This window comes from Rhagoletis pomonella, unplaced genomic scaffold (genome assembly GCF_013731165.1).
Source record: "Rhagoletis pomonella isolate Grant_MI unplaced genomic scaffold, Rhpom_1.0 Rhpom_scaffold_00001, whole genome shotgun sequence".
Lineage (NCBI taxonomy): Eukaryota > Metazoa > Arthropoda > Insecta > Diptera > Tephritidae > Rhagoletis > Rhagoletis pomonella.
In genome coordinates, this window is record NW_023458555.1 from 33044746 (window position 1) to 33071377 (window position 26632).

General features: G+C 37.5%; 1 protein-coding gene across 1 annotated transcript in view; it reads right to left on the reverse strand.

Annotated features, from left to right (window-relative positions):
• LOC118742939 (protein dimmed-like) overlaps positions 1-18293 on the reverse strand; it is a 19300-nt gene extending 1007 nt beyond the window's left edge. Inside the window, exons 1-4 of the mRNA XM_036475372.1 lie at positions 18171-18293; positions 17854-18047; positions 13686-14369; positions 13299-13606 (exon numbers count right to left, since the gene is read on the reverse strand). Coding sequence (XP_036331265.1) covers positions 13299-13606; positions 13686-14041 — 664 coding nt within the window. The 5' untranslated portion in view covers positions 14042-14369; positions 17854-18047; positions 18171-18293. The remainder of the gene's footprint in view (positions 1-13298; positions 13607-13685; positions 14370-17853; positions 18048-18170) is intronic.
• Between the last annotated feature and the right edge of the window lie 8339 nt (positions 18294-26632).

Consider the following 26632-nt stretch of genomic DNA (forward strand, 5'->3'; position numbering starts at 1 on the left):
TTTAGAAAACCGTAGTAGAAAGCGTACTAAATTTCTGAAGAACTGCGTACTGCCTTAAGGAAATTTGACTCAAGAAAATTTCTTAGCCATTTCTTGTACGTCATTTTATATGGAGTTTTTGCTTTTCTTATGAGAAGAATATGAGAGTTCTTTGTTAGCTTTTTAAAAGCATTAACTCTCCTTACTAAATTCTTCATCAAGTGAAGTAAACGTTTCTAGACAAATTTTCCTGACGACTACAAAGAGAGAGAGAAAAGGTGCTAAAATAAACTCAAGCATTCACTTCCACTAAGGGATCAAGAACATTACAGCGCGTGCCAAAAACCTCAGAGCACTGGCTAAAACACAAAGGCCTGTTCGTTGAGGATGGGCTAGGGTGGGCGATGTGTGCCTCTATGTGCGGCGTGAGCATTACTAGTCCAATGAGGCCTTCTCTCCAAGTCGTAATCAAGAAAGTGGCTCTACTGCTTATAGCAGCACTCATTCACTGTCAGTATTAGAGAAGCAAATGAAGGTCATTAGCTTCGAGGACCTATGCTTTCCCAGCTATGATTTCTTTTACAACTTAAGGACCGTAATTTCGGAAAGAAATCTGGAATGCAGAAAGCGCCTTTTCGGGTAAGTCTACGAAGTCAGCTCAAAGCTGATGTTCGGTTGCCTTCAGCTTCTGACACTCATCGCATCGAGAAATCGGTCATTGGTCTGCCATTATCTGACAAACTGGCTAAATTTATTCTGGAAATACCGACACTTGACAAGCCGCAACGTGACCCAAACCTGGGAGCTGTTTGCCTGTTCTTCAACTCCCCACAGTCTTTTAAAAAACAAAAGTATTTCTTAAGACAATTATCAATTCTGGCAACCATCTTGAAAGCTCTTTATTGTCTCTAATTAAACGACTTACTAACGAGGAGGTCTTAGCGGTACTATTTTTGTTCGTCTTTTAGCAACAAGTTTTATAAAAATTAAATTAAATTAAAAAATCTATACGTACCATATATTTTTATATTTTTCTTTTTAAAACAATAAAAACTAAAAATTAAAAAAAAAGTAAATAAAAAAAATAAAACAATTTTCTAAAAACTAAATGACTTGGAAAAATATGTTTTTTTAAACAATAATATCTAAAACCAAAAACTAAATTTCAAAAAAGAAAAAAAATTATAAAAAAGAAAAAAATATGTTTCTAAAAATTAAATGGAATTCAAAAAAATATTGTTCCTTTTAAAACTATAAAATCTAAAAACTGAATTAAGAAATAATTAAATAAAAATCTAAATAAATTAAAAAGGAATATTTTTCTTTTTATAATAATACAGTCTAAAAAGTAAATGAAGATACAATCCAACAATAAACCAGTTCATTAAAACTAAATTAAATTGAAAGAAAAATATTTTTCTATTCAAACGGATAGAAACTAAAAATTAAAAAAACTTGAATTACAAAAAAACTATTAAAGAAACTAAAAAAATAAAACTTGTTTCTAACAATTCAATGAATTAAAAAAAAAAACATGTTGTTCTTTTCAAAGTTTTAAAATATACAAATTTAAATAAAATACGTTTCTAAAAATTAAAGTAAATATATATATATATATTTTGTGACACAAAAATCTAAAAATTAAAGGACAGCTAAATTATAAGAAAAATAAATAAAAAATTATAAATTTAAGAACAAGAAAAAAATTCCGCTGATTCCAACCTCGGATCTCTCGAGTGCCTGCCGGTATTTTGCTCACTCGGCCATTGCGGCTGTTACAGCAGCGCGAACAAAAAGATATACAAGTACTTTCAGTCAAAAGAGCTTTTCACCATGAAAGTTGGTAATGGGCTTTTTTTTGTAAGACTTTCGTGCCAGAATAAACCAGTTGTCGTATAAAACACTTTCAACTATCTTAGCCAGAATTGCCCTCTAAGTGCTACTGCGAAGCTTTTAATAGGACCAGACTTCGCTTCCTAGGACCACAGTACTTAGAAGCATTTGATCTGAATAGCATTCAGCTAAAGGACCTCGCATATCTAAATAATCGGGCATATGTATCTTCCCGTTGGCGTTGCCGTTTATATGTCTTTGTCGTTTTTATCGTCACTGCGTTCTGAAATTCGGATTCTTGAAATATGTAAATTGAAATAGTGAAAAGAAGTTAATTTTCAATTTAGTCCTAACAATGAGATAACGAATATTTCTATGTCGTTACCAATGTTGCCAGATTCACAGTTTTAACTTAATATTAGTTTTTTAGACAAACTTACAGTGGTTTAAATTACCTCCTAGTACAAATTACAGTTTTTTTTAAGGGTAAAACGGGACGATGAAGGAGCATTTTAAACAAATCGCTTCAGTTATCCTTTGCATTCCAGTGGAAATGTGGAATTATTATTTTCTCAAATGTGATTTAAATGTTCCTTTTTATAAAGTAAATTTTTATTTACTTAAATATTAATGATGAATCGTTTTTTATTTGTGTTTAAAAAAATTGAAAAACCATAAAAAAAAAATACTTTGGTTTTGAAGGTTACAGTTTTTTCTGGGCAAATTTGCAGTTAAAAAAAATCTGGCAACACTGGTCGTTACTTTCTTCGTTTCAAAACGGAAAACAATTCGATTTCTCGTACGGTAATGCCAATTTGTCGTTTTGATTTCGTTTTCATAAAGATGGAAACTCCAACTAATTCGGTTTAGCTCCGACCATTGGACCATAAAGAAATTAACGGTATTCGCAATTTTGCATGTGAGCATCGAAGTCAGTTGTGTTTTTTTGCTTAGAAATTACTTGTCCTTTAAGTACTGTTTTTAAGTAATCTGCGATGAAAATCCAGGTAATAACTAAATCTTCCTCAGAGTTATTTCTGCAATCAAGAACCGTCTCCCGATTTACCCGTCTCACAATCACTAACACTCCGCTCAAATTCTCACCTCCAGTTGGGCTTTAATAAAAGGCTTACTCGGTGCTTAATTTCTCCATTGAAAGTGTCAACATTTTTAACGCCCAAACAATTATAATGCCAACAAATACAATTACAACATTGAAAAGAACAACAACAACATTAATACCAACTGCAGAATCCTTTCCGTTTCGTAGCTTGCGAATGCCGGTGTTTACTTACGCTGTGAACCATACAGCCGCCCCATAGTCGAGCATTTTTGCGGCATTGGTAATCAAGAATCCATTAGCAGCCACATTACAACCCCATTAAAGGTCTATGTACATACATATGTATGTATGGACGCCTAGGTATAAACGAAGACGACGACGCGCTACATAATCTCTGTGCTCTTACCGTGTTTATTCTTTGCCGCTGTTTATTATTGCAGCTGCATGCTGTGCCACAATTACGCTTCCGCAAGTGGTTGTTGCAATGCTCTCGTTTTTGTTATTGTTTGACAAATAAGCGCAAAACGTTGAAAACTCGGATACTGATTGCCTTTTGGCACTTGGTTTTTGTTTTTTTTTCGACCGCTCGATTTTTTCGATGACAACGCACATTGCATCGAAGCGAGGGATTTGTAGCAGAAAGTTGTAAAAAAATGTTAAGCATCAACAATAAGCTGCCAATCAAAGCGAGCTACACAATTGAGGGTAGATACAAGCTTGCCATCCTTTGCGTAAGAATGTCTGCGCCAATACTGTCTGCTCACACACTTGCCCACATCCATATATGTACATATCCTGCCTGCTTCATGGTCTGCTGTGGTTGAGGGCGTTACGCTTTATGCCACCAGCCTCCTGCAAATCAACTTAAATTTCCTGCAATTTGTTGCTCGCTCTGCGCTTTCAAGTGCGTTGTGCGGGTGGCTGCAGAGATGGCTTGTTGTCAAGCTGTGTTGCTTCCCAGATCACATTTGAAGTGCATGAAAGGTGTTAGTCGAATGTTTTCACTTAACAAAAACCCAAATTTACTTCATTATTTGGTATCAGTTTTCCAATTCTACATATTGTTGTTGTAGTGATTGTCGGTGCATATTTGTTGCTGATTGGTGTGAAAATGCGCAAGGCGTGTGCATCCAACTCCTCAAGGATGAATTGGCAGAAGAACAGAGATTAATAGCCGATTATTTTATTTTAATTCTTGTCTTCTAAGTCTCGTTTTAAGTTCTTGACATTCAAAGAACTGCGCAATATTATTGCAAAAAAAAATATTCTTTCTTTATTATCCGTATTACTAGTAAACCGGCATGGCGCCAAATTGTCAAAAAATGAATTTTACATTTTAAACCCGTGGCAACCCTCTTCAAATAACCCAAAAATATTCCAAATATTAAATCTAAAAATTTCTTAGTCCTCCATCGTTTGACACCCATATTTTATTATTTGATATAACTTGTGCATTATTTAATTGAATTCGATTATTCAAACAAGTTGCAACCCTCTTAAAAATATTTTAAAACTAAACTCCTCTTAATCCTCTTTTATCTGACACCCGTATTTTCATACAAATGTCTATTATCTAGTCGTAGCAGCTCGAATTGAATTTGATTTTGCAAATAGGTGGCAACCCTCCCAAGTATAGTTTTGACATATAGCCTTTCAAACGCCATCTCGATTGCTCCACGTCTTTTAATAATTAATTTAACTTGTTAAGTAATTTGAATTTCACTTTTTAAACCGGTGGCAGCGCTGTTCAAACACCCCAAAAATATCCTAAATATTCAGACTAAATATTTCTTAGTGCTCCTTTGTTTGACACCTATATTTCAACAGTTCATATAATATGGGTTAATTATATCGACTTTTCTAACAGGTGGCAACCCTTTTAAAAAGTATTTTCAAGCTAAAATCTTCTTATATCTCTTTCATCTGACAGTGGAATACATATTTAAATTAACTAATGAATTAAGTTGAATTTGATTTTTCAATTACGTGGCAACCCTCCTAAATATAGTTTTCAAATAAAAGTTTCCAACACCATTTCGATTGCTACACATCTTTCAATAATTCATTTAACTTATCAAAAGTCCGGTGGCAACCCTCCTCAAACACCCCAAAAATATTTCAAATATTTAAACTAAAAATGTCTTAGTACTCCTTCGTTTGACAACCATATTTGAATATTTCATACAACTTGGGTATAATTTAATTAAACTCGACTTTTGAAACAGATTTTCAAAACTAAAATCTTCCTAAATCTCTATCGTCTGACAGTAGAATACATATTCATAATTTGGGAATAAAGCATTTTAAACCACGTTTGGAAACACACCGTTTACTAATTCTTTTAACTTACTCAACAATTTTAATTTAACTTTTTAAATATATGGCAACTCTCTTCAAACATGCCAAAGATATCTTAAATATTCAGACCAAAAATTTCTTGGTATTCTTTCGTTTAACAATTACCTAATTGCCGCAATTCAAATTGAATCTAATTTTTTAAATTTGTGGCAAATCTCGATATGGCATAGGGGACTATCAAGCCGACATTCTCCCTTTCCAGGATTCAACATTCGCCTAGTCAAACAGTGTAGACAATTCTGTAAAAATTAAGCATCTACTTTTAAATAGAACCAAAAAAATCCATTGGTAAACTTAGCAATTAGGTAAGCCGTACACCTAAACCTAGCTCTAGCCTGCACCACTCGATAAAACTATATGGCAACTACGCTTTAAGCCGGACCCAATCTTGCATTAAAAAACTATTTTAAACTCCGGAGGGATATAAGACGTCATCATTAATCTGGTTCTTCGGCAAATGCCTTCCAGCTGCTCCCTTTTCAGGTTTTAGTGCTACCTACCAATTTCAACTATTACGTCTATCGGATCGCAAATTTAATAAAGCCAGTGTTTCTGAATACCCATTTCTTGGGCTTTAAGCCACAATTCTCATACAATTAATAAATTGAAGCATCTACATATGTATTAGGCCTTGAGCCTGCCATGAGAACTTGTTCGACAAGAAGGGGTTTCTGTAATAAAAATAATATCGAATAAACAAAACTATGATGACCTGGTCCACTGATGACTCATTGACGGAAAATGATACCGCGATAGTGGTATTTGGACTGGAGACTATAGAAAGTTGCGCGAACTTCAACTGATTGCCTAGGGATAGTCCCTTAGGCGCTCAGATCCTATCAAGTAACATCTAAACTGGTGATGTAGCGCCTTAATAATCTGAACACATTTGGTCTGAAAAATCGAGTTTGGGTTCACATTGGTATTGAACGGAATTATATTGCCGATAAATGGACAAGGCAGGGAGCATGAACGCATGAGTTTACCCAAGAATAACATAAGAATTATCAGAACTATCAGCCGACTAAACTGACACTTTACTTGCATGAGCAACGTAGGACGGAAATAATAGAAACTGCGAGGCAAATTTCGGAACGGTGTCCTGTACTAATGCACAACCGACAAAAGACACTTAGGCGATCAACTTGAAACCGATATCGCGATGCTATTTAGAGGTTTACACTCAACTATAAAATTTCTGGCGGGCATTGAATTAATAGACACGCTTTGAAGCCATGAAGGGAACACAAAAGATCTTAATGGAAACTTTTTTCACACATTCTGTCCTGTATGAGAGCCTTTTGAGGTAATAATTCAGGTAGTTTTCTCGATGGCGGAATGCCAAATTTCTGCTACATTGAGCTAAGGCGTTCGATTTCACAAAGTCTACATAAGATTGCGTTGCATCATCCATCATATCCACTCACCAAATGGAAGCGTCAGTTGTCTTGTCATCGAAATATGTAACCAATAAAAATTATTAGATACCATCCTAAGCCCGAGCCTTAATGGAAATAGAACTCTTCTAGAGACAATGCTGAAACCATCTACTTGGCGGCATGTCAATAATATGGAAAGGATAGGTGGATCAAGGACGTCAGATTGAACATACAGACGGGGAGCATCCGCTGAGTGTTTTTTTGTTCAAGTTCAGGAAGTAAACTGAACGATTCGATAAAGGCAACGCCATCGCAGCCAATCGCAGAAGGTTTTTTTCATGGCTTCGACTAAGCTATTGCCAAAAGCATCGTTTAAAGAAGAGGTATGGAAAAATATTCTTTGGGGTGTGAACAATCGCAGCGTCCATGATAGTGCGATCCGCCTGCAGAATTTGGACCTTGCCATAAATTGTTAAAACAAAGAAAATCTAATGTAGGAACATTCACTATTTTGTATTAGAGAAGATGATGTTCAAACACAAACCTTAGGACTTCAAAAAGCACAAGTTTTTGGAAAACGTAAATACATATTAGTACAAATTTTAATTATTTAATTGCGGCACAAACATGGTTGTAAGTCTTAAAGGAGGGGGCGTATTCTTGTTTTAGCGAATCGATAATCATGAAATTGTACTATAATTTTCCATAAAAAAATTAAAATTTTCGATTCGTACGAAAACCAGAATACACCTCCCGTGATATAAAGGATTTTCGGTTGCGGTAAAAAACAATTTCTTGCTTTTCGTCGGATACTGTTTTTGCATTTCTATGGCAATTCATTTATTAATCTTAAATGCTTTCATGACACGAAAAAAAGTGTTTCACCTTCACCTTCCATTTGCTGGATGCAACCTGCGCTTCTTTGTACGAGTGCTTCAGTCTTCAACGCACATCTACATACAAGTATGTGTGTATGCAAGTATGTATTATGTATTAGCTCTTCGTACCTTTGGTGCTTTGTACGAATTTCGAAAACACTTTCCTACATCCTTCATTCTTACATACATAAAAAAGTATGTACATACGAGGGGAGGCTGAAAAGTTTTCAAACTAAGTACCTTTAAGTGTCCTTTGTAGTATAAAAACCGAATTTCTTGTCATTAACATCATTACGCTTTCAGTAATTGAGCCGTAGACATTACCATGTGTGAGTCATCCGCGCATTGCCGACGGAAATATTTGATTAGATTTGTACAGTGTATGGGGAGTCTGGACTTTCATTTGCCCTCCCTCAATGGCTGGAGCCGAGAATTCAAGCATGGCAGGGAGTCGCTGGAAGATGATCCCAGGTCAGGGCGTCCAAAACTGATGTTACCACTGTTTTTTTTTTGGGATTGTGAAGGCATGGACCATCTTCCTAAAAAACACAATGATACTGTGATTATTATGCCACATTATTGAGAAAAGTGCTTCAATTGGTTGTCGAGAAACGGAAAGACCAAAGGTGTCCTGGTTGTGCAAAACAATGCACCCGTGTACACTGCGCGAGTTACAAAGTGGACCTTGATCGAAATCAACCACCCACCATACAGTCCAGCCCTGGTCCTATACTTCCTGTTCCCCAATTTGAAAAATAAAACCTTAGAGGACGTGCATTGAAGTAGAGGGGGATTATATAGAACCATAAAATTTGTATATATTTCCACCAGCTATTTTAATACCTTAGACTCAAAACTTTTCAGCCTCCCCTTGTACATATGCATATGGTTTCATACATTCGTATTGGCGAACATTTGCGTGTATGTTGAGTTACCGTCATCTGCTGGCGGAAAACGAATTTCTCACGGTGTGATTATGTCGATTTTTCTCCATTTCATTGTTTTTATTTTCACTGCGTTATTTATTACGCTTTTATTGCAAGCTTTCTCTTATCAGATTTTACATTGGAATACAAGTACACACTGTGCTTATTTCTTCGCTAAATTCGTGCTATGTAGTTGTTGTAGTTTTGTTTAACATTTACAAAAACAAGTTAGAAACATCAAAAGGCATTAAATAAAACTTTACCGTGGAGGTTATTAATCGATACTATTCAGAACTTTTTTTTTAAATGTGTAACGGCCGGCCTTAGTAGTAACTTTCCGTTTCCTCCTTAGGATTCTTAAATTATCTAAGGAAACATTGGACTAAACCTCTTCTTTCCAGGCATATAAACATTGCAGGGGTTGAGTCATAAAGAAAGGGGAAATTAAAAAAAAAGAAAGCATGAAAATCCTGTTTAAGAAAAATTGTGAGGAGGTGGAACCTAGCGGCAGTTTAGAAATAAGGAAAAAGGAAAAGTTGACTATATAGAGAAAGAAAGGGATTATGAGCCATGAGTACTGCGATGGTCTATTGTGCGTGGCACTATTCCTTATACTTGAAGGCTTTTAAGTAAGTAATATAGGCTAGCACTTCCGTGGGCTTTTTGTTCCATATTTCGAATGGTATAAGGTTTATAGCACCTAGGTGAGGCAACCTACATCTAGCGAGAGAGCAACACATTCACAAAGGATGTCTTCTGACGTCTCTTCGTTCAGCTCACTGAAACGACAGACGCTCGTGTCAATGTTCCGTAAAGCACCCAGTGTGAGTTCGAAAATCATCCCTGCCTGGATCTATGATTTTTTTGAGCATTCTTGTGGTGGACAGATAAATAAAAAAATATAGAAAGTCACAGAGATAAGATAGAGACGAAATAGATAAAATTGAAGAAAGAGATATGTTATGTTTGGGTATGTTAGGTTGCGTTATGCTATGTTATGTCATGCTATCTCATGTAAAACTGAAGAATGAGATATGTTATGTTAAGGTATGTTAGTTGTGTTAAGCTGTTATGTTATGTTATGCCATGTTATGCTATGTTATGTTACGTTGCCTTGTGTTCGCTTTTATTGTGTTATGTTGTATTATGTTATCTTGTGTTGTGTTATGTTTTGTTTTGTTATGATATGTTATTTTGGGTTGTGTTGTGTTACGTTATGTTATGTTATGTTTACTCAAATCACCGCAGCCCACTTCAAATCACCTTAACTCCCTTTATCTCACCTCAACTAATATCACATCAACTCCTCTCAGTTCACCTCAACTCAACTTAGGTCACCTCACCCCAAAGTACCTCATTTTGTTTAAAATCCATTAACCTCATCACAACTCGACTCACCCAGAATAATGTTATTTCACCTCAACTCACCTTATTCACCTCAACTCATCTCACCTCAGCTCAACTCTCTCTAACTCTCCTTCACTTGTTTAACACTTACAGATTTGATAATTTTTTCATTTAGATTTCACGAATTCGCACTAAACGTTTTCTAAAGTCGCTAATGCATAGTCATTTTCAATTGCGCTCACTTTTTTCGATTGGTGTAATACATCAACACTGGATTATAAACCGGTTGAAAATTCTCAATTCCCCAAACACACATTACAAAAAAATAAAAATAAATTAAAAAAACTTCTTAAATAATCCTATAAAAATAAAATTTATTTCTGTTTTGACAAATACTACATAACAAAATATACAAAATATGCACACTAAAAATTTGACAAAAAAAAATTTAAAAAAAGAAACAGTCCTCAACTCATTTACTGTTGCTACATATGTATTTTATTGTCACCCTTTCGCTTTGAAAATACGGCTACTCTAAACACAGCACAACTTTGGTTCATTGATGAGGCGCTGGGCTGATCTCGCATTTTGCATTCATTCAACGACAGCACTTTTGCTGCCAACCAACTCATCAACCCCCTTTTTGCACGCACTGATTCAATTTGAATAGAAAAATTATTAACCAAAAACCGTGACTAAAGATGGTTTTAATAGTGGTAGCTGGGCAACCTGAAGAGAAGAACGGAATAAGAAGAAGAGCACAGTTAAACCTACATACATACATATATTTATGCACATATGTATGTATTTTAGTGCAACGTGCCACAGAGATGCAACGCACAGTGGTATAGCGCCATACATTTTTTGGAAAAAATTTTAAGAATCGGCGGACGACCTCAATTTTTCGTATGCAACATTAATGGACATAAATCAAGAAAAACGCAAAAAATTGGCTTGATAGATTTATTTTAAAGCATACCTCGCATATAAACCTAACCTTTGAGGACATCTTAAAAATGCCATAAAAACAGCACCAATGAATATATGGCTTCGAAATTTTGTCCTATATATTTTTAAAAATCTTGTATGTAAACTACAAAAAAAATGTGCATAATCGGTTTATTTTAAGGCATACCTCCCATACAAACCTAACCTCAAAAACATTTTAAAAATGCCATAAAAAGAGCACCAATGAATATATGGCCCCGAATTTTTTTCTATATATTTTAAGAAATGTTGTATGTAACCTACAAAAAAAATGCGCATAATCGGTTTATTTTAAGGCATACCTCCCATACAAACCTAACCTCAAAAACGCCTAAAAAAGGCCAAAAAAGCGGGCCGATAAACATATAATCCTGAAATTTTGCCCACATATTAGTAATAATATTGTAATTAAACTACCAAAAAATGGGAGTAATCGGTTTATTTTAACACATACTTCCCATATAAACTTAACCTCAAAATGAAATTGTCAATTTCATAAAGAGTTATAATGAATCGGTATTATCTAAATATTGCTTTATAAATATAAGAATTGAATGTTCAAAAAATTGAATTTTTTCCCACTGTGCAATGTGCTGGAAAAAATGCTTAATGATATAGAAAGAAGTAAGTTTCAGCGATAATTTACAAAATTCACATTGAATGGCACTAAATAATCGATTTCCCCCTCTTCTTGAATTTGAGAATTTCATGAGAAAAGTGTGAAAATTCTAATTAGTTACACTTAGCAGCTTATTGCGGCTGCGAGTAAGCAGTTAGCGGCGTGTATACTTTGGGATTTTCCACCACCCAATCGCATTCACTGTTAGCTATATATACGAGTAGATATATTACATCGAGTTCAAGCTGGTGTTGTTCAGAACAGCGGATGTTCATTTGAGTTAGCAGCTTGCGGCATTTATTCGCGGACCAATTCAATTCCGGCTATGAGTCGTCAATTTAATTGATATCGTTCACTGGCAAAATATGATGTACATACTTTTTAAATGATTTTCAACAAATTTTGTGTAAGAAACACGCAATATTTAGCAATTTTTTTTGTGTAGATCCTACTTTTTCGTTAATTTTAAATTGCGTTTGCGCAGTGCTGTAAATTGTGGGCGTAAACGCTTGACCAATTTGATTGATGATCATCGGTTAGAATAACAAAATATGTATCATCAGCATCGCGTGCGAGCTAATTTATATGCAAGTAATAATTGATACAATTATTTTGGGTTATATTTCAATGAACTGTTAAAACGGTTATAAATTCTTGCTGCACATTAGCTGATCCAGATATCTGCTCAGAGCAGAAAAGAGCACATACACGAATGAATATACGTATCCCAGTAGATAATTTCAAGAGCTAAAAGCCATTCCAAAAAGCCTGGATTCGAATAGGAAAAGCTCTTCAATATGAAGAGAAGCAATTTTTTTCAGCCTGTCTTAGGTGAGCCTTCTCGAATGGTTGCCCTTAAAAAGGCCTACCTTAATTATCTTCAGGGATTTGTCTGATCAATTTAACTTGATTCATTGAAATATTCTTAAGGCGCTCGTAGACGGTCAATCATTTCTATCAACCATTGACGGTGATTCATAGAAAGTATGAATGGCTCAAGCGAATGAGGAGGGTGCTGGTCCGTCTAAACCAATTTTGATCAAGCATTGTGCCAGCTACTTATAGTCATGCAGCATCGCTCCCACAAACTGCCGAATTATGGAGGTTATTGTAATCTTCTGAAAACGTAACACGTAAATGTCTATGAGTGAAACGGTTTCTCATTTTACAGCGAGGCTTAAAGCTCAAGCCATGATATAAAACTTATAGCGGAATAGAGCGCTGCACGCTTGAAAAGCTTGTTTTGGAGTAGTGCTTTTAAGCAACCCTACAAACACAGACATATGTACATATGTATACCGTATTTGCGGAGGTGGAACCGACGCACAAAAAGGGGTCTGCGGTTTCATCTTCTTCAAAAAAGGTTGTCAAGTATTCAAACCGCCTCGGGAAGAAACACGTTTAGACCTCTGCCCCAATAATTTCCACCTCACTCTTCAGGACACTATTAGAAAAAACATTTTATAATTTTAGATGTCACTTGGGTCAGGGATCGAGCCGAGGTCCTAAGGACTGGTAGTACGCACCCCTTACCACTCAGTTACAGGGGCCATCCCTACGTTATATTGAGGAGGATCTAGTGGAGTGCCGACGAGTTTAAGTTAATAAAAGAAACAACCATATTTAAGACATCAAAAGCTTACCTCTTCAAGATCTTATGCTTGCGGTTAAATACACGTTTCTTTAAGGAAAATGGCCTACACGATGTAGTCTTTAAAAAAAAAATTGTTAGACTAAGTAGTTATATGTACTTTAAAGCCAAGCGCAGAAGTACATATTAATACACTCGCGTTGAGTTGAAGATTTCCTAAATAATTGTTTTTAATACACTTTATTATTTCCGCTATCAGCTAAGAAATACTAAAAGCTGAAACCATACTAACAATTGGGGTCTCTAAAATATTTTTAAAACTCGGTATAAATACTTACTTCTATCTTTGAGAATAATCTTCTTAGGTGGCTCCTTTTGATAATTACGCTGCAAACTCAGACCTGGTTCATTGCCATTCTTATCCTTCTTCACCATCTCGCTCAGGAAAGTTATATAACTGATGGCCAACTTCAATGTATCGACTTTACTTAAACGCTTCTCATAGGGCAAGGTTGGTATGTGTGAACGGAGTCCCTCAAAAGCCTCATTGATACTCTGCATCCGACGGCGTTCACGCAAATTGGCAGCCTGACGCTGCTGAGCCATTTGTGAAGCGCACTTCAAGCGACGCGGTTTATGCGAACGGCTAACAAAGAGATTAAAATCAAAATCACAAACAAAAAATTAAGTTACAGTCAGATTTCTCAAACACTACTGTGGCTCACCTTTTTTCATTATTTTCCTGATCACTATTAAATCCACTGCTATAGGCATCATCTTCATCACTCTCCGAAGTGTTGTCATCATCGCCGAAGAAGAATTCCGAACTTGAACTCGAACCATTCGTCGCTTGTGAGCCTTCGAAAAAATGTCGCGCCATTGTCGCTTCCAAATCGAAATTATCGAGTGAGAACATTTTAACGGTTATATTGGTCAAAGGTGCGTTGCGTTCTCCACTACCGTTGTTGTATACGTAATTGTTGTTGTTGATGTTGGCGTTGGCGTTGGCGTTGAGACACGCTGCACTTGTTGACTCGTCTAATTGATTGTAAACACTGTTACTTAATTCAATAATTGGCATTTAATTGTTTGCGCATTATACGTGGAGCTGCTCTACATTCAACAATGGCTTAAGTGTGCGCACGCGTCGCCTCCGATTTTTATTATAGTTGACTTGTTGTTGCTCGCGTTCGAAACAGTGTAAGCTGTGTGATTCGGGGCTACTAGTGGCCGCGTGTCGTACACGTGCACTCGACAACAGGACAAGTGTTTTCGGCTAGCATTCGGCTTTTGCTGCCTGATGTCTTTTTTTTAGCTTATCGGAGTTATCGATGTTGATTTTGTTTCCGCCCCGTTTATTTATGCCAATGTTCTTCCGCCCATATAGGGATCGTTTAATTTCGTTATCGCTTAACGTCCGAATTATCGTGTTTGTATGATTATTATCTACTTAATTGTTTGCTGAAGACTTTATCGATTTGATTTATGATAACATTCTAAGTAGATATATTTAGTGTTATTGATTCTCGAATGTTGTTATAAAAATGTTTAACATGAATGCGATAACCGAACGGCTTTAGTTTAATTATTTATCTTTCGTATGCAACAACAAACACTTTAATTAAGATAGTAGTATATGTATTAGGGTGATCAAAAAAAAAAACTAACCTAACGAATTTATGGCCTTAAAATTACCTATTTACTGAGAAGAAAATTCACCCCTTTGGAAAAATTTGTTTTCCAATTAAAAAAAAAACATTTTTATCTCTAACGGTTCTATAGTAAGGTATAGTATTGCCAATGAAAAAAAAAAATCATATTATATACATGGAAAATTTCAAATGCCCACCGACACCTTTTAAAATTAGCCATAAATTCATTAGGTTAGTCTTTTTTGGGTCACCCTAATATGTATGTAATTATGTATGCATATAACTTATTCCCTCTACGGACAAGGATCAGCCAACCACATATATTTTTTACCAGACACATAATTTTTAGGAAAATTCCGGTGCTAGAAATTTGCGAGCTTTCTGTCTCTGAGACGAAATAAATCTGATTCAGGTAAAAATTCTAAAATCGGAAGTGTTGGCTATGGGGTGCCCTCACTTTGATCCCATATAAATATGTGCATTGGCACAGAGACGGGTGAAATATGGAATTCTGAACAATTACGGGTTTTTATGGACCCAGCATTAACCTTCTCTTGCTATTGGCAGAAGGGCCTTAGTTTTTCAGGCAGAGGTGCTAGCATTTCTCACCTGCGCCATAATAAACCTTGAAAATATTTTTAAAGCTACTTTCTCAATTCTCTTTTCAGACAGTAAAACGCCCGTTAGGGCCCTCTTCAATACGATGATCACCTCCAACATCGTAAAGGAGTGTTTCGGTACTATTCAACCATTGCCAGGAGTAACCAGGCGAGAATGTGCTGGGTACCGGAGCACAGCCGTATCGAAGGGAACTGGCAAGAAAAGGCTCAGTATTTGCTCTCAAGGCACTAGAGCCACTTTATGGATTCAATTGGTCCTTTTTGAGATAGACAACTCCGAACAGAATAAATACTAGGAAGCGATAGGCAGCCTTACACAGGACAGGCTTTGTAGTTAGAAAGGTCAAAGCCACACTGCAGCCAATAGCTACGCGAGCGACAGTTGAGCGGTGCCGGGAGAAGGAGGGAGGAGAGACATCTGAAATGGTTTCAAGACCGGATCCGTAGCTCGTTTCTGTGACTATTCTCTGCCAAGGCGAAATCGCCGCCTTGTTCTCTACTGCTAATGAGTAGTAGAGAATGACGTATATTCTCCATCAGTAGAGAAATAATCGGTAGAGAAGAGTTACAAAAACGAGCTACTGGTTCCAGTAGAGATGAATAGGTAATCTGGGATATGGAGGGAAAACTTCTCAACGATTTTAAATTGCGACCCCTGTGTCAAAACCACCCAACGACCAATTGCACTAAACCGCCTATCTTACGGCAGTCAAAGGATAGCAAAAAAACAAAACTAAAAGGCTCATTAAAGGCTTTTACAAATCTGATATTGGAATAACGATTTACGATTGTATGCACGAAGCCCAGAGTGTCTGCGATTGCTCAAACTCGGCCATAAAAATGCAATCGTGTAACGACTTCCAAGTGGAGTTTGGTACTGTTAAGTCGCAATCCGAACTAGTTTTTGCGGCGTTTCCTTACCATAGACGAAACATGAATCCATTACACTGCTCCAGAGACGAAGAAGAAACCAACCAGACAGTGGGTTCTTCGAGTGAACGTTCACCAGTGAAGGCCCAGATGGATCTGTCGGCAAATAAAGTTATGGCCACAGTTTCGTGCGATGCACTGGGTGCCATTTACATAGACAACCTTGAAAAGGGTAAAACAATCAACGGCGAATACTTCTCAGAGCTTTTGGACAGATTCGCTATAGATTTGAAGCAGAAACGACCGCATGTCCCGAAGAAAAATGTACTGTTCAAACAATGCGAAAAATCGAAAACAGGTATCGGGGATCTTCGATATACCGGCTTAGCTGTTCAAAACCAGCGGCGAAGAGCTAGTCGGATGCATGTACCAGGTGTTAAGCAGAATTCACGGAATGTACATTCCTCAGAGTATTTTGCCCAATCCACAAGAAAGGAGATCTCGCTGATTGTGTAAATTATCTCGAAGAAAGTCCATCATGCATTGGCCAGATTTTCACAGTGGAGTTTACGCCCTGATCTTATGCTATGGATGTAGTACACGGCGGTTCGCTGGTTTGGTGGAAAACCGTATAGACGAACTAAATCGCAATGTTAGGAAGGGTACAAAGGTCAGCGTGCATTGCGATTACGGGGACGTTCAGATCCTGTCCAATGGAGCCGTTGAATGTTATCTGCAAAATGTCATCGATTGATCTCTTTATAAATGAAGATGCTTCCCAGAGTGCGATTAGGTTGATGGGACCGAGTCTGTAGAAAGTACGAACGTATGGGCACGAACGTATCCTATACTCTTTCAACGACGCAAACATTCGCGAAAAATCTCGCGACATCTGTCCTTCGCTTATCTTCGAAAAAAAACTTCGACACAATGAAGTTTTTACGGACGATTTAAAAAAGGATTGTAGCATAGGGGCGGGGTTTTTTTCAACAGACCAAATTAAAAAGTCTATTCGACTAGCACATTCGGGCAGTGCTTCTCAGGAAAATGTCCGTGTCATCAAAGAGACGTGCAAAACAATATTGACCTCGGAGCGCAGGGACCATTCATTGCTATTTTCTCTGATATTTAGGCGTCAATCAGGGCGCTTGGCTCTGTATGTAATACTTCAGGCATAATAAAATTATGCAGAGAGAACGATACGGCTTTAGCTGATAGGCATGTCGTTGCACTGATCTGTGTACCAGGCACAGAAGGATTTATAACAACGAGATGTCCAAGGGCCTAGCCCGAAATGGGTCGTCTCTGGATATATCAGCGGCAGAATAGGCTTTTTTGCTCTGAGCTATATCAAGGGCCGCATATCTCAGCACCGATAGTCTGTGGCCCAACTAAAGTGCAAAAGGCTCTTCTGAACTGATGAAGCGAAGGACTTTCTCTACTTACAGTTCAGCGTAACTCTTCTCTGAAGGTGCTTAGTAAGCAATTGTACAGCAGATCCCTCTCTCGATGCACAAAAACTAAGTACTAAAGATTCTCATCCGCTCATCAGAAGCTGAAAGTACCTTGGGATTTCATAATCGAGCTAAATTAGATCTTCTAGGCCTCAGTGTCATTTATTCCGAAGTATAAGAATCTCATAACAAGAAACAAATTATTAATTCTAGCGATTTCTTGATTTGCATACGGGTGTTATTATATACAAAAAAAATTACTTTTTATCCGTTAGAAAATTTGACCTGTTTTATCACCTTTGTTACACTCCTTTAATATTCACTTAAATGTTTGTCCATATGTACATCAGCCCCATTTTCAACCAAACTTATTTTTGGTTTTCACTTCTGCTGCGGTTTTTTATTTTCCAATATTAATTTTTTCACTTTATCACTGTTAAGGAATTTCTTTTCCAAAAACGTTTTTTTAACCTATTCACTATTCGCAACACCTTTGTAGCAAAAAAAAGTGGAAGTAAATAACTACGGCTTTATATAATACTTTCGAAGGTAATAGTTAATTTAAATAAAATTTACATAATTCACAAAAATACAGCAAAGTATTCGTTACTAACTTTATGCTCAAAATTTAATTTATTTCAACTCGCTTCCACATCCCGTCGGATGTGCCAATTAGCAGCTTATTTGTAGAATTTTTTCTTAACCGTTCATAAGCGCATAAACGCGTGTCACTTCCGTTCGCGAGATCGAACTATAAATGAATGCCTTGCGGTAGCTGAAAGTGGCCGCTGAGTTACCGATATCCTGACAATTGATAACTGTGTATGTAGGTATGTATGTTTATATCAACCTCTCTTCCTTCTACCCCATCCTAACCCTGTTCCTTCAATTCAGAGGGTTGATTTTTGCGGTACAGGGTGGTAACTGCGTTGCCAGATTATTTTGAGGCGGGTAAGTGATAATGAAAAATAAATCACCAGGCATGTATACATGTGCATTAGGGTGGTCCTTAAATGTGGGAAGCAATTTTTACATCAGAATTCCTAAGCGTCAACCGCTACGTCTATGCTACTATTTATAGTCGAAGATATGACATTTAAATTTTTGTCCCGATTGGAGACGGTTAAGGCGGGTCGCAGCACAGGGGGCAAAGTCCAGATTCTTCAAGAAGACTCAAAAAATTAAAATTAGAATTTTTTTCACCTAATACCCAAAATCGATACTACTATAGTTGAAGACATCAGATATAAATTTTGGCCTCGATTGGAGTCGGTTAAGGCGAGGCGCACAGGGGTCAAAATTCAGATTACCCTATGAAGACGTCTTAGCCGACTTCAATCGGGACCAACATTTTTATGTGATATCTTCGACTTTAATAGTATCAAATTTGGGTATTAAATGAAAAAAATATTTTTAATTTTTTCAGTCTCCATGGATCATCTATCTGGCCTTGGACCCCATCGCGACACGCCTTGACCGACTCCAATCGGGACCAAAATTTGTACGTGATATCTGTGACCGTGGTATTACCGATTGAAAGGGTGAGACTGGAAAAAATCGCTCATTTGATTTTTTTTAGGACCACCCTAATGTGCATACATGAATGTACCTATATATTTATATTAGAGTGTGTGTGCTTTTAAAAGCCGTTAGTAGGGTTGGATGGGGGTTTATTTCGACAATAATGGCGGCAAACTTCAAGGAGTGAACTTACTGGGCGGGGCTTACTAAGCGCTGCGCCAATCGTGGAGCGTAGCGTGTGCTTTATAAAATTGTAGGAATGCTTTTTTGTATTTATGTACATATGTATACATAAAGGTGTCCAAGTTCAATACGACAGGTTGAACTAAAGAAATGATTGCATCGAAATGTGTTAAATAAATTGAGATGTCTGTGATGCAATTTAATGTCAAGATAACGAGCAACTAATCGCTTTATTGCTTTCAAAAAAATACACTCGAAAAAAGTATGCTAGAAATGTAGAATTTGTCGTGAGTTTTTTCATGTTCGCTCTCCAATCGAATTACAGGTTTAAATAGTCTCTGAAATCCATTAATGTGACGAGGGTGTTCGATTATTCGGCGTTTTTCCAAAACCGGTTTTCGAGTCATTCGAAAAATTGCAATTTAAAAAAAAAAGGTTCCGGATAAACCGGTTTTATTTTACATAGTTTTCATGCATGAAGTCATTACCAAAAATTACAATAAAACTATTAACAGTAAGAAGAGCTTTTATTTAGAAAAGATCAAAGCAAAATAAGTTCAAAGTTTTTTTTATAAATCAAAAGTAAAGGAAATAAAAAACAGTAAAAAATTCACGTTTGGTCTAATTTAACATAAAATTATTTCCTTTTTGTCTGACCTTTGGGGATTTGAGAAGGAGGCTTATGGTTCAGTTTTTGGTCCCAGCAACAGCAAAAAAAGTTGTTTTCTAATAACGGTCGCCCCTCGGCAGACAATGGCGAGTGTACTTCTGCCATGAAAAAGCTTCTTCGGAGGTGGAGTAAATGTGTCACAACATCATGAAGCAGAACACGAATTGTAGCAGAAGCTCGACCAAGCACGTAGACACAGTTTAAGCTCCAAGTATTCATTTATTGGAATATGATATAATGTTCATCCCCAAATAACCTCGGATGTAATTTTAAAACTATTTAGGGGTTTTCCTTAAACTGAAAAAAGCCTTGAAGACGTCGAAAACCTCAAAACTTTTATTGAGAGGTCAAAATTTTTTTGAAATGAAAAAACCCGGTTTGTTCGATTAAACAGTCTGGTTTATTCGATATTCGAAAACAAAGATTTCAAAAAAAACACGACTATAGATATCCAAAAGAAACAGGTGGAAACCGGTTTGAGAAATGAATGAATGAATAGATGAATGTAGGTACATAAATAGTACATTCATTGGGGTGGCCCGAACAGGAATATCAACTCTTTGGAATTTTCCCGCTGCCAGCCCCAGAACTGAAGAATATCGGAAATAAGGAGACCCGTATTTTTATTTTGAAATTGCTGAATATACGTACCGCATGAGCTTTGAAGTTTTCCATATATGTACATATGTATATATTTTATTCGCGAAAAAAATTTGTTCGTAAAATTGCTATGGATATATTTTTTGATCGAATAAGAGTATTTCCCTTAAGAAATCTTGCCTACATGTACTTCGTTTGCTTTAATCCCAAGCGGACATGGGGCATCTACTATGCCTGTGCGCCATCTGGCTCTATTTCTGGCAATCGCTTTGAGCTCCAGCCAGCTTAAGCCGGGTTGCTTTGCCTCTCAATTGTCTGTTCTTCTCCACGTTTCGCGCGTTTTGCCGAGAGCCACCCTCTGCCGATTAGGTGAGTCCATTCCATGGCCTTCTTTGCAATACTGCCGCCTTCTTTCTGCAAAGTGTGATCTATCCACTTCCATTTCTGTCTCCGCATACAGATGTCACCGGGCTTCATGTTAGCCTTTGTCAGAAACTGCTCATTTGTGATTGTTTTAGGCGCAAAAAATTGCAGTATCATTCTAAGACATCTGTTTATGAGAACTTGCAGGCGCCTGCAGGCAGGGAATTGCCATACAGCAGTATCGAGAGCACATTGGATTTGGAAATCCTAACCTTGTAAGCTGGATTGCTGTTTCGCCATAACGTAGTCATAATACCGAAGGCCGCTCTGGCTTTACTTAATCGGCCGTCGATCCCTTCGTCAGTGCCGAAACCGGAGGCAACTTCGCTGCCAAGGTATATGAAATTCCAAGCCCAGACCCCTCAGAAAGTTCAGGTAGGATAGGGTAGGGAGTGGATATGTTCAAGCTGTGGCCACATCGAGCCTAGAATCCTCTCATGCCTTCTGCAGACTGTATCACATTCGGAGAGAATTTGCAGCGGTGCCTCGCTGGTCAATTCACAGAACCTGCAAAGATCATTTAACCATATTCCCAACTTATGTAGGTGACTCCTTAGACTGCAGTCTCCTGTAAGGATACCTGTTTGATTTCTAAGCCTCTCTTTGGGGAGGTTAATTAATCTTTGAAATCTCTTCTTGTTAAATCCTCCCAGTAAACTCTTTGCTTGCCGCATTTCTCCCGAGCTGCGCCAGTTTGTATTTCTTAGTGTGTTCCTCTCTCTCCTAAGCTCATCATTTATAGTATTGGCACCTACTCCCAGGAAGGGCTCTGGGCCGACTGGGATGTTGGCTGCCGCCTCTCTAGCGAAATAGTCAGCCGCCTCATTACCCTCGCTGACCTGATGCTATTGTGTCTGCCAAGGGAGTTTAGCTTTTCAATCCACTCATGCACTAACGAAGATTCATACGATAGAACTCTTCTATCTGGGGGCCGCCTGACTGTCGCTCAGCATTATAATTCTCCCATTTCTGTACCCTCTACTTACGGTTGTCTCTGCACATAGATAGATGGCATAGACTTCTGCTTGGAAGATGCTCGAATATTTCTCCGTAGGTACAGAGATTCTGGTTCTGGGTCCAAGGATTCCAGCTCCTACTCCTTCTGGGGCCTTCGAGCCATCAGTGTACCTTTGTAGTGTGCAATCCTGATGTAATCGCTCGAAGCTGGAGATGCTTCGCTTTAGTTTGCATTTTATTTTAAATCACTTCTCAAGTACTATGGTTTTTCATCAAGTTCTTGAAACCTTTGGGACTACATGCCCAGGATTTTCCTACCAGACACTTGCCCGCCCTTAAATCTTTCGTTTCCTTGGATGTGATCGCGTCCTCATGTTTCTTTCATAGAAGTTTGGTGCCTAGGATTAGTTGAAGATACTTCACTTCGCTGGCGAGGTTGACCACGACCCTCTCCAAGGTTATGGCCCTCATTTCCGACTAAGCTCTTTTCCTAGTTAATGCGATGATGGCGGTTTTGGCTGGGTTAATGCTAACGCCTAACAACACCTTTGGTTAATCTTAGACCTCATTGAATAATGTCGCAGAGGGTGCAAACATTGAATTCAGATCAGCTCTGAGTTCAGCGCACTGCGCGATAATGATTCTCACTGTGTTTACTTGGTCTGTGTAGGATAATTCCGCAAGGAAACCCGCCTGGGAGTTGTCGATATTCGCTCCAAGATTACCTTTTCTGTGTGAAAAAAGTGAATTTATAAAAGCTCGACAGTCAATATAAAGAGGGATTCACTCGTTCATTTATTCAGTAAGCGCTAATTGTTTCCCTTAGCCTGCATTATAGTTAAACGTCCGCCTGGAATGCTACAAAACTCCGGAAGCCTCATATACATATGTAGTTCCCTAAATCAATTTCCCTTCTCCATTTTCGGTCCACCCATGCACCAAGTCAACCGTCCTCAAGTTCTCCTGCCAGCCTTCAAAGTCAGTAATGGTGCATATATGTATGTATTAGTCTCAAATTACAGGCCCAGGATCACGTAGTCTACCCGTCCAGAAATCGTGGACGGTATACTGCTGTGACCTTGGCACCAGCTCAAAAACTTCCCCGCAACTTTAAGCTTAGCGCTGGGTTTGACCGCTATATTCTTGGCCGACAGCACCACCGGCTTAAGGCACAAGGAATATATAGTCGACTGCTGCCGTCGACTAACTTCGGTCCATAGCAAAATGATACTTTTGATTTCGGGGCATTTGTTCCATTTGCACTAGAGCCTCTCTTTTATCATCTTTGTGTATGAGAACTTGTCTACGAGCACTGCTCATAAAAAATAATATTTCCTTGGAAAATCTTGGAATCTTGAAATCATGATGAGGCAATGATTGGGCCATCGGACTACGTTTCCTTTTTTATAGGGGTTGTATGTATGTAGGTATATGCATATATATATGTATGTCTGTCTGTTCGTCAGTTAACTAATTTGTTTATACAGCTGCATTGAGTTGCTCGCAGCTATAAACATAATTTGTTTATCATTCGTATCCTTGCAACAACGCAATCAAAACAATATGTATGAAATCAACAACGGCAACGATCAAAATGATAAAAGAACAACAAAATAGAGATAGCCAGCTATGGATATATGATTGTCGCAAAAGCCGAAAAATAACCCTCAAACAACAACACATAGAGATGGTTCTGCCTGGTTTGAAAAAAACCCTGTAAGAAATTTAGTCGACAGTTTTAACAGTATAACGATGCATTAACTACAAACCGAAGTTGAAGCCACAAAGCCAAGAAGGTGTGTATAGGATACATATTTCTACAGTGCAGAGAAACCTTTTTTGATCGATTTTTATTTTTTTTTATTGAAATCATGTGTCGACTATTCACTGTACGTCGAAGTAGATAAAATTCTATAGAGATTTTATACTGGTTTTTTGAGAAAACGCTCATAATCAAGGGATAACAATATACAAAAAGCCTATAGAGAACAGAACGAAAAATGACTCGGAAATAAATTTTGACAAGTATTTCGGGCGGAGAAGAGTAAACCTACACCAACACGAACAAATACATATTTATTCACTATTAAACGTCGAAAAAAGGATCTCCCACCAACAACATGATATTTCATATCCCTTGACTTCGAATGTGTGGACTTATGGCGTTTTATTTACTAAAAAAAAAAATGTTGCCTTTTCATTGACCTCCTAGTTATTATAGTTAAATCAAAACAGCTGTTATACTTATTCTTAGACAGCCACCATTCTAGCTTTCCAGCAGAAGAAAGAAATCACACCAAGTTTAAACACTGCTAATAACAAGCATTTTCTTACAGGGTCATTTAACAATTGAATCGTCCTGGCGCTTTGTGTCTGTATGCACTTTATACGTTACAGAAATTATGTCGTTGGATAGGGCAAAACATATATTATATATTATATTTTGACACCCTTGTCAGTGTAAGTGCAATTTTGAATAAGCAAATAATAACCGCTACCCTCACACTGTTGAGGTAATATGTAAACGTGATCAATTAGACCACAAAATGTAAAATAAAAAATAATATGTACATATGTATGTACTATGTACATTTATAAAAAAAAAAAATCTTTGAATTTAAATATAAAATATTTACTAATACAGAATATATATATATACTAACTGTTATTTGAAAGATCAATTACACCGGCATACAAAAGAAACAGAATTTTTTCCCATTTTTTGTAACAAATTTCGCAATTAACTCGGAAGGTAGGTGGTCTCGCTAAAAACACACACCACTGGTTTCCCTCTACCCCTCTTTAAATATCTTTTACTTAACCTGCCTAAGCTCTCGAAGAAGTAGTTCTTCAGAAATTTGAGGCACTCTTTCAGGATAATCGCATTGGAGATACTGAATGAACATTTTCGGAAGTAAGGCAACTCATAGTACATACTTATCTACACTCAGAAGTCTCTTCATCACCTTCAGGCGAAACAAAGAGAGACTGATGGTAGATAATTTGTTGGAGGAAGACCCCTCACCTCCTTAATGGCATTGGTATATACTTAAGCAGGAGACTGGCCTTGTAAATAACTAGTCGTTAGTCAGATATTTATTACGGCAGTCGTACCCGGAGCTTTTTAGGGTTGGAAGGGTCTATTAAGCCACGCTACCTTACCTTCTGTAACGATTTCATCGACTGAACTGTCTCGCCTGTAAGTGACGGGGGTTGCGATCACGTGATTGGCTGTCTCAAAAATCATATCAGGGAAATGAGACGTCCATTAGAAGCTCTAATTTTCCAAGTTTGCTTTGAGTGTGACCTCCTCCTGGCTTTTCCAGGAAGCTGTGCGGAGCAGAACTGTTGGAAAGGCATCTTTCCTATCGCACAGCTGTTGATCTCGATTCGAGGTCCCCTAAAGTTTGTCATCGCGACGCCTTCTTTTCCCTTTCTATCTCCTTCTTAAGTATTCCCATTCTTAGTGAACTTTACCCTTATAAAAGCTTTTCGAGCTGCTGACATAAGTAACCTTAGCTCCATCGTACACCACTTGGTATATCGCTTGGTAGGAATAAGTTGTCATATAGGATTCGCTCCTCCGTATACAGAGATGATACTTCAGACCTCAACTGGTTGAAGCTCTTCCATACTGGTCTTTCGAGAATTTAAAATTTTTTTTTTTGTTTTTAAAAAGTTTATGTCTATAACCTCCTCTTATTCGATTGTATACAATGAAGTAAATGCCTTTATTACATAGAGTAAACTTTGTGGAGCATAAGAACCCGTAAAGAGACAAATCTCGATCATTGATGTCCGAGCTGTTCCAAGCCATTTGATGGATATTTGGATTCCAGGCAGACAGCATATTTAACCCTCGTTGCTGCGTCCTTCGGTGAGGATGTTACCGTGGGATCAACTTAACCGTATGGCATGTTCTATGTAAGAAAGTAAATATGAGATTGCCTTCACCGCTAGGCTCACACATTGCTACTATTAAATTGCGGAACTAGAATAATTTAAATGCCTTTCTTGTTAAAAAATGCAACTTCCAATCTTACCTTCAGTCGGTGAGGTGAGAAGTAGCTAGACTTGTGATCCTGTCCGCTACCAGTTAAGGCACTTGAATAAGAGCCAGTCTGTGTCTGTCCCATCCATGAAGAGGAGCAATATTTCCATGAGTTAAGTAAGTAAATCAAAGTATGTACTTGTGCAAGCTTAACTTCAACCGCAATCTCCTTCATTATTACGAGTATGAGTTCAGCAATCACTTTTCCATGCCTATCCCCACTCAAGATCACCTATCTAAACAGGATCACATTAACGTTTTGATTACACGCAATTCCCCTCGACAAAGTCCTTTAAGCGAAAGAAATTGCATCAATGTATGTATATGTGCATGAAAACCCAACAAAATAAAAACTAGAGGTGAATATAGGCTTATTGCAATGTCAATTGAAAAATTAAAAATATGGGTTTTTATTTTCGTTTCGTTAAGTTGAAAATGCAAAGTGAAAGCAAACCTAATATCAAAAAAAAAAGGATCAGAGATCACAATCCTGGCGCTTATCACACACACTAAATCTTCCCTCCTCTCGAATAGTCGAGGTTGAGCTGCATAGCAAGTCTATTGACCGAGGGTATTAAGTGCAAATCCTCTTGAATGCACGCCTGAAAGCGTACAAAGAGGATGTAGTGAACAAGCAATAAAGGTATGAATGTATTTTTATGTGTATAAGT